Consider the following 15186-nt stretch of genomic DNA (forward strand, 5'->3'; position numbering starts at 1 on the left):
AAAAGTACAACACAAAATACTAAACTCAGATGATCTAGTACTTTAAATTTCCCAATCCAAGATCCGTAGATCATTTAATCCTAAACAGGGACATAACTTTCTGGTAGATTTCTAAAACAGCAAAATACTTCATACCAATTCCATATCATTCCAAAACTGATATTCAGAGATATTCCACATTTAAATTTCCATTTCCACTTCTGCCCTTTTTCATTATAAAATAAATGAGATAATTTACATCTAGAGAGTAGATGTCTACCTTCTCTGACTTCTGCGCTAGCCCCACGATGCCGAAAAAGTAACTATAAACTCATCTGTCTCTCTTGGACTTCACCACTACTCCTGAGGCAAAGCAAGGCAGAGCTGCAGAATCTATCACAGATTACCCAATAAAATGGACATAAAATTATTCTCAATCACATCTTTATATGCAAACCCAGCAACTTCTAATAAAAAGGAGAGTTCCTTTAGAAAGCAGCATAATGTAAAGAAAAAAAAGTAGAAAAATGTTATCTATCCCTTTCCTATCACAGGGAAAGGTATACTTTAGAAGTAATTTCACCTAACAAGGAGCAAGATAAATGTTCACATACAATGTAGGAACTGTTACAGATTTTTTCCATTATTTATCTCAAAAAGAGACATACATGCAGACTTCAAAGATTCAGACTTTCAAAATTACTTGAAGTCTAAAGCATCACTAATGCTTTGTAATTTACTTCCAAATCATCGTGCCAACATGCCAAAGTTGTGTACAACCCAGCATAGAGGCAGGAGCTGTTGCCAGTAAGTGTATCTCCAGTTGCTGCTGATCACTCTAAGTCTAATTTTTAATTTCTATATACAGAGCTATAGAAAAAGCTATACAGCTATAAAATAATGGCAAAATAAAGTAAAAAACCCTCAACAGCAGAAAGCTATATACCGTCTAGAATTAGATCTTCAGGTACCAAAAAAGACCAGCAAATCTAGGATACCACATTAAGTATTGTAAACTATGTTTCAAGAGCACAATCTACAGCAGAAAAGTTATTCATACAGAGTAAGCTCATCTGGGAAGAAACACAGGCAGCAGTGGGAAAAAAACTAAGCAATAATGAGAAAAGAAGAGAGGTAAGTTAAAATATTGAAAGGGGGCAGGAACAAATTGCAAATGGGGATTTGAACTTCTGAAGACATAACGGAGTGGTGAGATAAGTCATACTTGACTAATTTTTAAATCCCTGCATATAATTAGTTCCTGCAATAAAAAATGGCAATGCATCTCCAGTTTCACAATGCCAGTGTGATACTAGTGACCGTGGACCTTGAAAGGCAAAAGAAACAGGAACAGATTTGGCAGCATGAGTATGGAAAGATGAAGGACAAGAGATCTATAGCAAGCAACTTCTTTGGGCATTTTTCATGTTGTAATTAGAGATGGAAGAACAATACAAACACAGGCAAATTGTTTTAGGAAATAAACAGTAACTGAACTCCCACACTTTTGCTAAATTAGTTTTCAACATTATTAATAAAAAAGACTGAATTTTTCATATGGAAGTATTTGTTATTTAATAGCATCCTAGTTAAATCTCTTACGAAATCCTACGCTTTTTTTTAAATATACTTACACAGCCGAAGGAAACGACTATAAGCAATTAATCTTTTTGTTAATGACTTCCTAAAAACTGTGTAACTAATCAAAGATCATTAAGAACTGTGATTTGCAGATAAACTTAGAGACATAAAATTCTTGCCAACACACACTCACAAATTAGAACTTTATACCTAAAAAAGAAAAAGCAGTTGGGATTAGAAAGGATATCACAAGCAAGAAGAAAAAACTAAGAAGTTAACAGAAAGAGAAAGAGAGCATGAATTGAAGACTCAGCTTTTAAACAGTGAACCGCAAAACTTAAAAGCGCAATCCCAGGTATACAAGCCAGTAACAATCCAGAGCAATAGACAGCAAAGTGCAAAACTAAAACAAAACCATACGTGCCGTCATTGCTAAATGTACTCACTAGGTACTACTGCTAATATTTATCAAATGTCTCCACTGACTCATCATAACTAGTACCAAACCTCATCAACTGTGGTACCTGGTTTGCAAAATATTAATACAGTCTGGCTATTTTTAGCCAAAGAGATATTGAATCTGTCAGAATGAACAATGCCTCAGCTGTTTATTTTTGGTTTATTAAAGCTTTCTTTTCCCAAATAGCCTCAGCTATCAGGGAACGGGGAAACTTGGGAATCACCTCCACATTTCCCTGTATAGTTCCATTTTAAAACAAATGGCCTCTTAAGGACAGCATGGTTTATTACAGACATTTTAAAAATATACTGTGTAAAACAGATATGATCCCTGTTCAGAGTTCACAGTACAGTTACGTGAGGAAGGTATAATATTACCAGATAAAAACCCACAATAACCAAGACAATATGCTACGATTTCTTAAAAGCACACTGAATTTTTACAAGACTTATAAATTCCCAAAAACAAAAAAACCTGGAAAAGTAAATGTGTGCATTCAAAGCAAAATAACATCTCTAAAGCATTTAAGTCGGTTCACCAACACATGCAGCAGCTAAAACAATGCTCAAAGACAAAATATAAATCAGAACTCTTCCAATTAATTTCCCTGGTTTGATGAATTGTTGTATTGCAGCTTTACATTTAGCTTTTATTTTGTTTTAATTGAAAGCAACTTACCTGTTTTGCATATTTCATGGAAGATTTTTAGTAGAAGGGTTTTAGGGATGCGGCCAGTTTTTCTGACAGTGTTATCCAGTTTATTCAATGCCCAGTCAAACTGCCAGGTCCGTCTGTTTTGAATTTCTGAAATCGGTTCTTCTTTAATACTTCCCTCCTGTTGAGGTGCAACTGTAAGGAACCTTATTTGGTACATAATGTTTCTGCTTAAATAAAAACAAACAAAAAATAGAGATTACACTTCTGTGAGTCATTTTGCAACTACACTAGTCACACAATGTCAAAAAGATAATGCACTTCTTGCTGATGAACAGTTTCTCAAAAACATTCCATAGTGATATAAACAAATGCAGGTGATTCATTTCAGTGTCTTTCTAATTAAAAAGATATAGTCATGTATATTTTCTCACAGTGACAACTTTTTCTCTGACATTCAGTTGGATTCACCTCATGAGTTAAATGGTTCAAATACTGTTCTCACAAAAATAAAATTTTTTAAGTCATCCAAGTGCTATAAAAGTCTATTGTCCCACTACAGCTTCTACAAAAGCTCTCAATACGCTTTTGAAAAATCACTCCAAGAACAGTCACAGACATCTCTTCCAGAACATAGCAAACCAAGGCAGCAAATCATACCTTTCTTTTCAATTAAAATACACAAAAACTAATGCAGAGGCCAGTGTTTTAGACAACAACAGCTTTAAGAACAACGGGATCATTCCTCATTCTGCAGAATTTACATTAACAAGCATGAAGCGACCATCCTGTGATGTAAACCAACCATCAACACTGGATTTGTTTAAATATTTACTTTCTCAAAATAAAGTGTGACAACAACAAGAAACATAAGGAGAAAGCGTTCTTGTTTCTAGCAAAACAATAAGAGCTTGGCATTATTTTTTTTTAAAAGAACAAGTCTATGTACGTAGTAAGAAAAGAGTATTTGTGCCATAGCGGAATTGTGAACAGCCTGTGCAAGTAAAATTATCATTACACACAAGCATTTTTGGAAGTCTGTTCTCAATTGTCCTTACAACTGCATAAAATAAACCAGACTATCCTCCTCCAGAACTCTATACAAAGGAAGTAATACATGCTGGATGGCAAAAAGAAGATTCAGCAACTTCTGTAATTGCCCTCCCTCGTCTCTAGCTCTCTAGCCAGCTCTTCAGCTACATTTCTCTAAGGTCTCTAGACTAGTTTAAAAAAACCTAGTTGTTGTACTCCCTGCTGTTACAGATGCTTCAGGAGTCTTACGTAGTAATGGCTGCACATTTTGTTGAAATGGCAAACTCAAAGTGAGGAGTGCTGACCTTCTCTACAAAATGATTTCCCACACCTGGAGCTTTTTCACAGGTACATCTGCTGGTTGGTTTCTCACCAACTGGTGCTAGTTTAAGGCCATAGGAGAGGAAGTCCAGTGGAGGAGAAAGAACTTGCTGGGCAATTCAGTGTTTCAGCTGCACTGGCAGCAAGCTGCTAAACGGCGGAAAAATCATCAGTGGGGTGCATATCAGTGTGCTGGAAAAAAGAGACCAGTGGTTTACCACCCAGTTGCCTCTTGTTAGTACGAAGTAGCCCAAAGACCACCTTTTTCCATGCTGCTTGAAATCCTGATTTGGTAACTGAGCAGTCTGTCAGTTCTAGGAGTAAAATTCTTTAAATGAAATGAGTCTGAAGCAGAATCTCTTTCCTAATGGAGCTGTGAAAACAGTTTAGTAGACGATCTGTTTGATTTTTGAGGGCACTAAAAAAAAATCCTTCAGCAAGAGGAACATCACTACCGTTTGGCATCATCTTTTTCAGGCAGGCAAACTTTACATTGCCCAATCTCCTCGAGTTTCCTCCTGAAGAATTTTCCAGAGGCCAGTAGATTATCTGCATTTTATTTGACTAGGGAAAGGACAAGGAAGAAAGAATTGGAGAAGGGAAAAAAGGCTGACAAAAAGGAGCGATCCCCTCCTTCAGTCTCATTTCTACCTCCTAGATGCAAGTTCCTACTGACTCCTTTGGGCTAGCTCTCATTTAATTCAGATCCCTCTGTGAGCTTATTTAACTCACTAACCTGGCACAATACCAATTTTGCCACTTCTACAGAAAAACAATTACTGTTCCATCAGGTTAGAGTGGTAACAGCTCAGAACGTCCAAAAAACACCAGAATGAACCAGAAAAAATAAGTGGAGTAGGAATAGGTGGCTACAATCAGAGGAACTGGGAAGAAAAAGAAGAAACTGAAACACCACTTTTGGTGGTAAGCAGCTTGTCAGAGTAACACTATCAAGCTTCTTTTTGGGACTAGTAATGCCATATCTCACTAGAAGTATTTAAGGGTGTAATTTTCCCCAATTCTTTCCTTCCTTCCTTTTCCTCTTCTTCTACCTCATCATATAACCAGAGACAGGTACTTTCCCTAAAACAGAAATCATTAGACTAATTAGAAAAAAATCCAGTAGTACAAGGTAAGAATATTAGTAAGATACTAAATCTTAAGTCCTCTTGTGTGTAAAAACCAAATAAGATGCCTACAACTTAGATAAACTCTTTAATAACACATAAATAGCAATACTCAACTATGTGCTAGCCACTGGACAGCTCTAAGAATGAAACTGTAATGATTACCAAGTTCTTTATCTATTTTTTTTTCTTGAAGATAAAAAAAGAGAATGGTATCATCCACTCTCATATACCCATTAAAAAAGCTACTTGAAAGCTTTTCAGAATACTTCAAGTCAGGTTGGAAAAAATGCTTTGGAAACAAGCAGCCACAAGGACTTACTGTCTTTGTAACACAGAAATTTATACTTTGATTTCAATTAACAATCAAAGCACAAGTGGACAAGACTCCTGTGCTTCTGATCAAAACTGAAACGTCTTTTTCCATAAAAATCTGCTATTGTTATATAGTATTCTGCAAATTATTGAATTATATGTGCCACATACCACACTTGTAACCATAAACTAATTGATACCTACATTTCTTAGCTGAAGTCCTACACTGTTTTAAGAAAGCCATCTTTGTAAGACTTTCCAAGTGTCAAAAGTCACAAACATTTTAAAGCACTTGCATAGCTCCATCGGATTAAGTATGAAGACAAAACCAGCATGTGCATGCTCAAAATATGCTGGTTAACAGCACGAGAGGACTCTAAAGTTTCATCTGTCACTAAACTCTCCCTACTTCGCATTTAGCATGATGCTGTTTAAAACATAAGTTTAGAATGTTTTGATATATCAAGTGCTATGCTTGCAGACTGTAAAATATTATACTTTTATATGAAGTGCTATTTTTATACACTAACTTAACCTTCTGAAAGATCAGCAGAATTGAGCATTTCTATTTACCCACCACCACCAGCAGATATTGTCAAATATGGTACTGGTGTTTCTGTTAATTTATACTGATTAAAGACATTAAGGAATGGCAACACGGGAGTCTGAGTTTCAGTTTTAGACAGGGGAAAACAGTATGAGAGTATAAAACAACCTGAGGAACTCTTAAACTTCCACTGGCATCCACCTAAATTACAATTATCAATCTGAAATATAATGTCTAGTGTAAGACTCGGGTGTACCTTATCATCTGTAGGCTTTCAGCATTTGAATAAATTACACTTTTAGCATGATTTAAGGCACTGTGTAATGCTAAGCCAATCCCATAGTAAGAATTTGTTAAAAATAACTGTAGCTTCAAAAGCTGGATGAAGCTGCAGGCATCTACTGTCTTGAATTTGGTTCCTAGCACTACAAATCAACTAAGAACACAAAACTTTGGCAAAAATGAAAAAAAAAATGCTAAAAGCTCACTATTCTAAAAGATGAAAGACTGAGCAGACCAGAAAGACGACTTCCAAAAAAAATTCAAACTTAACAAATTAAGGGACACAGTATCAGGTTTGATTTCAGGCAATCAAGTGAAGGACAGAAAACAATGCAGTAGGCGACATACTTACTGAAAATTGATACTAATAGCATAACCTCTGCGTGAAACAGAAAAAGAAGCTAACAAAATGAAGCACTTATCCATGCATCAGGAATCTTCAACAACCTTGTGTGATCCTTCCTTAATTTTTAGAAGTTGAGAAAGAACACACGATTAAGGGGAATAAAAAAAAGGATAAAAACCAACAAGGCCATGCTAACCCTTCCAGTCAGAAAGTCACATAACAAGGCAGCAAAAAAGGCTTCTAAATATAAGAAAGGTTATTTCAGAAAATACACATACCTCTTAAAATGGAAAAAAAATTACAGATCATACACTGTTTAGCTTTCAAAAAATGTTAATTGCAACCATACTATGTAAATTTTAACCATTTACCATGACTAAATTTTATCAAGGAGATGGGGGTGTAGTTGAGATTAGGGAAGAATGAGCTAAGTAATTTCTGGAAACATTAAGATATGTTATATTTAAGACACATTAATGGACCTTACTCAACCTCCAGTCCTTTGGAATTACCTTCAAAAATTCATGAAAGTTTTGGGAAAAACAGAAGCATAATAAATTAAAAAAATACGGATTTATGTACAGGCTTTTGGCACCATGTTACATGACAATCTCATAAGTGAAACAAGGAGAGACAACGTACTTTTAGATACAAAAATATAGGTGCAGTAGTTGTTTTAAAAAAATATAAAAATATATGAAATTAAAAAGTGCTGATCAGAGTTTGTTGCAAAATTGGGAATATATTTTCTGGAATTCTAAGTTAAGCTATCACCTGACCCAACTGGGAAAAGACTGGTACAACCCATGTCCATTCCATAATTTCATTAACAATTTGGATGAAAGAAGAGTTAATAAACTTATAAAATTTGTAGACAACACCATAATGGTGGCAAACTCTTAGAAGGAGGGCCTCAGACTTCAGAGTCATCTTGATTACTTGATGTAATGGTCTGATATCACAAAAAGGAAATCCAACACAGATTTAATAAAGTTGTACGTTTTGGACAAAAAAACAAATGCAGAAATGTAAGATGGCGTACAATTGGCTAGACAACAGTACAACCGAAAAAGTACTGGAAATGAGCCACCACTAACCATGAAACATCACGCAGTAAAAAAGAAAACTTCAATTCTTCAACTCCTAACAAAAGCAACATAGATAAAATAGAGAGAATTATTCTGCTTGCCATGGTGTTTGTTTACCCACAAAGAAATAAGTTTAAAACACTCAAAAGACTCATCTGTCCCATCCCACTTTCCAAGTAGAGAAGAAACTGTACCTAATCCAGCAGGCATCACAGTGATAATATTAATTGTTGTAATATTAATTTTAATGAGATTTTAGAACAGGATATTTCAACAGTCAAAGTTTCTCATTTGGAAGCTTATAAAGTAAGATTAGGAAGGGGAAAAAAATCTATCATGCATGACCTTGGCATTTCTGATCCTGCCTCGGTGGTAGATGTTAGATTATATAGTCTTATGATGTAACCAAATTTTTTCAATTATTTTAATTAACTTTGTTCAGAATTAAATGCTATGCTACACAGCAAAACACATGATACTTCTCTAAGGGCTGCAATGAGTGCCAAATATTTACTTTCATCAATTACCTTTAAATGGCATTTTAAGATTTTCTCCATGTGAAATACTATATCTGCAAGCACGTGAAGCTGCACAATAACTTCAGATCTGTTTGAATTAGTGATGTGATTCTTGCCCAACACGTGTCATTTCTCTTTACCATACTTCAGAACTGTGTTTCTTCATACCCACCCAGAGAAACTCAAAAGGATATATTAAGCCCTATAAAATGAACTCTCTCCTACTCCCACAATCACAAGATTAGAAGTAGCATTCTGATATTTGAGCCTTTACATAACTGTACCCTTACAACATTTTCAGCTTTGTCTCTACAATTGCGAGGATGAAAACTGTAGACCTTGCCTACACAGGAAAGGTTAACCAATTATACATTTGTAATCCTAACGCACAACCACATGCTATTTAGCGGTAACTTTTCACCTCCAATTTAGCTTAAAACATTTGGAAAGTAGTTGAAGATAAACTCGTAAAAAAAAAAACTTATGCAGAGATGAAGCGTGCATGGGGAAATTTATACCAAGTCAGCTAGTAAAATACTTCTACGTTTGCAAGGATTTAGTGAGAATCCCAATACCATACTAATATACTTACATGTTTTCCATATTTCTAGAGCAGACTAAAGGCAGTGCCTTCAATTTCCTAAAGGAACACATCTTACACACCAGTCTGAGTAAAAAATGTCCCATTTTTCCCACAACTCAAAAAGCAGGTGGTTCCAGTATTCTCCCTGGCAGCAGAAGAAAGTTTACTTTCTGTAAAACTTGACCAATTCCAAACATTCAAAAAAAGAATTACAAAGCCACCATATGGATATTTGCCTCCCTTTATCAGAGCCACAATAAGGTAGTTGCTATGCTTTTTCCAACAAAAGTACTGAAAATTTTGTTCTTTCTAAACTAAACAGGCAAAAGGTGTATGAAAAAGTTTTCAAAATACAAGCCATGCTCAAAGTAGAATAATGGTAAACTTAAAATTCATTCTGTAGATAAAAGCACTACAGACTTAACATTAGTTAAATTTACTAAATATAAGACTAAATATGCCACCTGAGACCCCAGCATGATTCACATGACTGCTAAACAGTATTTCCCCTGACTTAGCTATGGTCACCTACAAAAAAGGCCACGATGTTCAGACCACTGTATCTTTGTTTCAGTGAAATACAGTAGGATCCTACAAGAGAGAAAATTTTATGTTTTTTCATGTAGACTGAGAAACCTCAAGTTTCTTGCAGAGTATCTAAAAACTGCCTAAGCAATTCACAAGAAGCAAAGCAGAAAAAACTTTGCTTAGTGCTATTTCTTAGGAAGTCTCTAGACATTATGTCCGTCAGTAAAACACATACAACTACAACAACAGTGCAGCTTGTGAAACTTTACTACTACAGAATGTTGCTTCAGTATTACCACAAGCGAGTCTATGAATGCCTCCTCTGCATTTAAAGCCCATTAATTCTATCATGTTGCTAATGTAAAGTAATTAAGCATCCAATTCTACATTCTCATCCACTGGTGATGGATTGCTGAGTATGATAGTGAATAGCCAAAGCAACTTGTTTGCAGCTAATTTAAAAATAAAAAGTAGCACGCGTTAAACCATGAATCATTTGAGTTTTTAACTTATGGTTTATCCAAAGCTCAAATCAAATCCCCCCAGATGTGAAACAAGATTCTTTAAAAGGGTATTCTCCCTCCCATCTCACCAACATGCTTTAATCTTGTACAAACACACCACAACATACCGAAAGTCAACAGTCTTTACAAGGACAACTTGAAAAGCATTGCACATGGTACCCTCTTACCAACCTCCTCAGCAATCACTCCTCTGAACAGAACACAGATCTTGCAAAAAAACAGAAGCTTTCACTACAGCACAATGTGCTGTTTGGGGAGATGCTCTTTGCTCCACAGTCCTGAAAACTGACATTTAAACTCACAGACAAGAATCTCAAACTGAGGAAGTGACAGCAAGGCCAAAGACGCCTTGCGAGACTTGCATGTAGAGATTCCACTTGATTTTCCTCTTCAGCTATACTTTTATGATGTATGCCTTAGGAGCTTAATTGTTCTCCTTTTCTCTGACGACAGACAGGGTGTCAACTTCAGGATGAGCATCCTAGCACTCACACATCTAAAAGTGCAGTTCAGCAATACAGTTGCATTGATCTAATATTACAGTCATCACACAGGGTTCCCACTTCTCCTTTTGCCCATGGTCCCACCCTTCCAGAGTTCAATGGGATCCTTAAATGATCCAATAAAACCTCTCGATCTGTCAGAAAACTGTTTCCTTACAGTAATATGCCCAGTAACAGGTCCAAGGAGCACCCTGTTTTAGAGGAGGACAAGCTGGCCAGCAATGGGAGGGTGGTCAGTGTGGGAAGAGTGGAGCCAATACTGTTCCTCCCAACACTAACTTTCCCACAACTGCAAGCTGTAACATCAAACCATAACATAATCACCTAGAGTATGTAGAATAAAGTCCCCAAAAGATATTCTGATGTTAATTCAAAATGTACTCTGAACACTTGTTGATAGAGAAGATTGTTACAGCATTCTTGACAGTCAACTACTAGCAGCAAATTTAAGCATCTCTTCCCTTAGTGAAGCTTCTAAGAATAAAGTTCCAGTAAATAATTTGTACCGTATAAAACAGTGCAGTGCTGAAGTTTGTTGTATTGGTCTGTCATGGCTTACTTATCTTGTTATAATTGCACAGCATGAGAGTCACAACATATAGCTCAGTATATTTCACATTTTATACTAGAGTCAAGTGAAATAGTAAGTTTGCCTTAGATCTGATCTGCTATGAAATGCTTCTCACCCATCCAATGTAATTGGATATCCATCTACTGTCCTAACCCATTTTCAGAAGTTTAGACTAAAAATCAGAGCAATATGATGCTTTGATAAAATCTGTGCTTGAATGTGAATGGTTGCTGTTTCGCATCTCTAAAGAAGTTAACAGATTTGCAACTTTTCTGTAACCATTATTGTAATGAAAGTCTTAAACCTGCTTCTGAACTGACTTCATTATGTTCAATGCTAAAACAACACTACCAAGCACATGTAAGCATACAGTTATTTACCCAGTTCTCTTGTGAAATGGTGCATTATTCCTTGGTTTTTTTTTTGCTCTTAAAACTGTGGGTGTTTTTCCCCACTATTACAATTAGAACTTTATCAATATTCTCTGCAATTTACTGCAGCAGACTGCATTTCACTCTCAGAAAACCATCTTGAGACCTGAACAGTGAGTATAGCAAGTCTAAATGTTGTCCATATGTTCTTCTAGTTCTTCAAAAGAGGTCCATTTCCAGAAATTAAGGCTTAAGTAGAAAAAACCAACAATGAATAGTTATTTACCGTAAAAAAAGAAATGCGATTATATGCTCATATGTGCATTTTCAGTTTATAAATACTACCTTTACTTTACACTTTGGTCCTAGATTATCACTTGCGCACTAAGATGCGTAAACCCGTATAGTAAAGTGACAGTAAGACAAAGATTTTAGGTGAAAAATTATCTTAGGAATTAAACTACTGGACAGAAAGAATGCACAAATTTAGGTGTGCTGCTCGGTCTTATTCCAATATAATTCACAGTTTAGACCAAAACCTAAAAGCTACGAAATAAATACTGCTTCTGTTTCCTGTGAATACGTTCTCTACCAAGCACCTTTCTCACATAGTTAAGTAAATCTAGCCGGAGAATTAAAGAGTTTTCAGTATTATCACTATCCCACATATGACCCCATTCATACTTGAAAACATAGAATAATAAAATATGGTGCAAGAAAAAAGTGTCACTTGGGGGGGTGGGGAACCAACTGAAAGACCAAAACCCAGCTGTTAGAGCCAAATTATCATCGCATAAAGCACCTTTCAAGTTCTTTCCAGAAACGCAGTTCTAGAAAAAAAACCACCACACTGTTAGTCCTTCATCAAGTCACACGTGAATTTTGGCGAATAATACTTCTTGCAACAAACTAATTTAGGAATTAAGCTTCCAGTCGAGGAAAACAAAGATCAGACGAATTACCACAAAGTAGAAAAGTTTATTCATGATTTGCAACTAATTAAACACGCTGTTCTGTTGCCAACCATACAGCAGATGTCTTCCCAGCCCCTGGTCCTTCCTGCACACAGGTCTACTCCATCCTTCATACCAACTTTAGCATTTAACAATCTGTTACACTTCAATCACTAAAACCAACAGAAAACTACATTCTTTTTTAGGTAAGATTTCAGTCAGGCTACCGAATAAAATCAGCTCCCAATAGGTTTGATAAGCACTAAAGCTACTGCAGGTAGCAACAACTTCCTTATTTTGGTGGTGAGACTTCCCTCTAGGAGTTGTCTGTTGCTGACTCTCATCTGTTCCCATCTCTTCTCCTGAACCAGCTCTGGAACTCGCCAAGTCCTCTGCTGAGCATATTTATCTACCTAGAATGGCAGACAACTGTTCTGGTTCTCTATCAGGCATTAAGTTACATTGACTTAGAGGAACCATCAGAGCTATAACGAGGCACAAGCCCCTTCCCACCCATCTGTACTGCATCCTCACTAGTATTTGCAAACACTGGAAGAAACACAGCAAACATTCACATGCTTGGAAGAAACTGATCTAAACCGCTACTTAGCTAGGCATTTATATTTACAAATTATTTATAATTATTCTGTTTCATTTTATACAACTTCTCAGTTAACAACTGTAATTATAATCACAGCAAGTCATTTAACATAAATGAAAGCTAAGCATCTCAACCCATTCCCAAATCCCTGTTTTAAGACTTACAACCTGGACATGGTGGAAATCAAAAATCTAACCCCATCAAGGCTCAGGAGTCATAAACAAACCTTTCTCTCATTCACAGGCAGTTTGAGAACTCGTTGACAATAATGTAACCCCTAATGTTAAAAAAGTTTGCGAAAATTTTCATGTAGTTGTAACAGCATACTTGCTACATGAAATACAAAAAATAAATACCAAACTCTGACACAGCTGTCATCTGTATGAGGTGTTTCCTTCTTGGGACAAGTAATTAAGGAAAAAATTATAAAAAAACTAGTTTGCCTATGTAACAGAATGCTAACATCACCCTTGTAATTTATTAAAAAAACAGTGCATGCAAAAAACCCTGAAATATTGTATGTTCTCTACAAACGTGGATTCTGACATGCTTGTTCATGTATTCAGGGCTGAGCCTTTTGTACGTCTACACCCAAGAAGTATGCGCTCAAGACAAAAAACATCCCAAATGTGGAGCTGCAGCGCACCACCACTGGAGAGAAAGCTTAGCTGTCCCCAAACTAATGGTTTTTTAATTAAAAAAATTTACTAAATGTACACCTGTTAAGGAAGAGTTGCATCTCCAAACTTCCTGCAGGGTACCAACCACTTATTAGCGTGGTCAAAACAGCGGCAGGGACGCACACAGGTGGGGTGAGTTTTCCACCCTACCTGCGTGATGGAAGAGAGGGAACCGTATCAGGAGGAATATCAAACTCCTTTGCTAACAGGCACATCGGAGCCCGACAGGCACAGCGAGGAAGCCCAGATTCCAACTGCGGTCACCCCCAGTCAGTCAGTCAGTGCTTATCTCCACCTGCCCTCTCCCCTCCTCCTCGCCCCCCTCCTCCGCACAGTTTGTCCCACTACAGCAGTACTCTCCGCAGGACAGTGCCCTTTCCTCTTCGCAGAGAGGAGAGCACTCTGCTTTCGTTTGAGCCCAACGAGACACCGCTGCGAAGCGGCGCTGCGGGCAGGAGCGGTCCCCCCTCGCCGACGCAGCCGGAGGGACGCGGGGCTTCCCCGCGGCCTTTGACCCTCAGCTAACCCCGCCGCGCACCGGCGGCCAGAGGCGCGGGGCCGGGCCGCAGGGCTCCCGCCGGCAGCCCCGGGGGGCGGCGCAGCAGAGGCCAACGGTCGCGGGGCAACGGCCCCGGGGGCGCGAGGCGGCCCAGCCGGCAGTGCCCTTGGCCACGAGGACCGCCACCTCGGCCGGCCCCGCCGCCTCAGCCGCCTGCCGGCGAGCGCCGGGCAGCCCCGCGGCGCAGGGTCTCACCTGGCGGGGGCCGGCGGGCGGGCGGCGGCGGCCGCAGGCGAGCGGAGGAGGGGCAGGAGGCGCGGGCAAAGCGCCCGCAGGCGCCCTGCAGAGCTGAGCAGCGCAGCCATGACCGCCGCGCGCGCCGGACGCGGAGGAGCACGTGAGCCGGGCGCCGCGCTACTGCGCACGCGCACCGGAGGGCGAGGGGGCGGTGGGCGGTGGCGCTCCGCCTCCGACGGCCCACGTGACGGCAGGAACCATTCCCCGCAGGGGGGGCCGCCGGACCGGTTCTCGGAATGGGCCCGCTCAGGCACCGGCGAGCTTCCAATTCCACCCCGTGCCACTGATGGGGCATTCCACGCAAGGTCGGCGGCGCAGCCCCAACCCCGAGTTGGGTCGATCGGCAACCAACCCGGAGTTGCTCGAGCGGAAGGCGCTCGAGATGGTGGCGTTAGCTGTTGAGGGGAAGAAGCGTGGGCTCGGCGCGTCTCGCCGCGCTTCTGGAGGCGGAAGGGAGCACGGGGAAGCAGGGCCTTTCCCGGCCGGCTCTCCCGGGAGATGGGCACCGCTTTACGCGCCGTCCGTGTAATTCCGCGATAGGTGTCGGTTGGCCCAGGACGCTCTCGCGGGTGGGTCGCACCTGTCCGTCTTTGCCTGCGGAAAGGAGTCACGTGGGCGATGGAGCGGGAGCGGCGCTGTCCTCCGCGGCGGGCCGCGGGCGTTGCTGCTTGTCCGCGCGCCGGCGGGGCGGAGCTGGGCGGGCCGTTGCGGGCTCCTGGGCGGCGGAGGGAGCGGCGGCCCCTGGCTCTGGGGGCTGCCGGCGGCCCGGAGCCCGGCGGTGGCTGTCCGGAGGGAGAAGGGCGGTTCCCGGCGGCTCCCGCTCGCT

The 15186-nt window shown here is 39.7% G+C and overlaps 1 protein-coding gene across 2 annotated transcripts in view; it reads right to left on the bottom strand.

Moving 5' to 3' along the window:
* The window catches only part of LRPPRC (leucine rich pentatricopeptide repeat containing), a 93049-nt gene extending 78710 nt beyond the window's left edge, over positions 1 to 14339 (bottom strand). The window contains exons 1-2 of one of the 2 annotated variants that reach the window (XM_059834563.1): positions 14319 to 14339; positions 2699 to 2904 (exon numbers count right to left, since the gene is read on the bottom strand). In XM_059834563.1, the coding sequence (XP_059690546.1) occupies positions 2699 to 2894 (196 nt within the window). In that variant the 5' untranslated portion in view covers positions 2895 to 2904; positions 14319 to 14339. The remainder of the gene's footprint in view (positions 1 to 2698; positions 2905 to 14318) is intronic. The other variant, XM_059834557.1, reaches the window with a different exon arrangement.
* Positions 14340 to 15186: the final 847 nt, after the last annotated feature.

This window comes from Gavia stellata, chromosome 2 (genome assembly GCF_030936135.1).
Source record: "Gavia stellata isolate bGavSte3 chromosome 2, bGavSte3.hap2, whole genome shotgun sequence".
In the NCBI taxonomy this organism is placed as follows: Eukaryota; Metazoa; Chordata; class Aves; order Gaviiformes; family Gaviidae; genus Gavia; species Gavia stellata.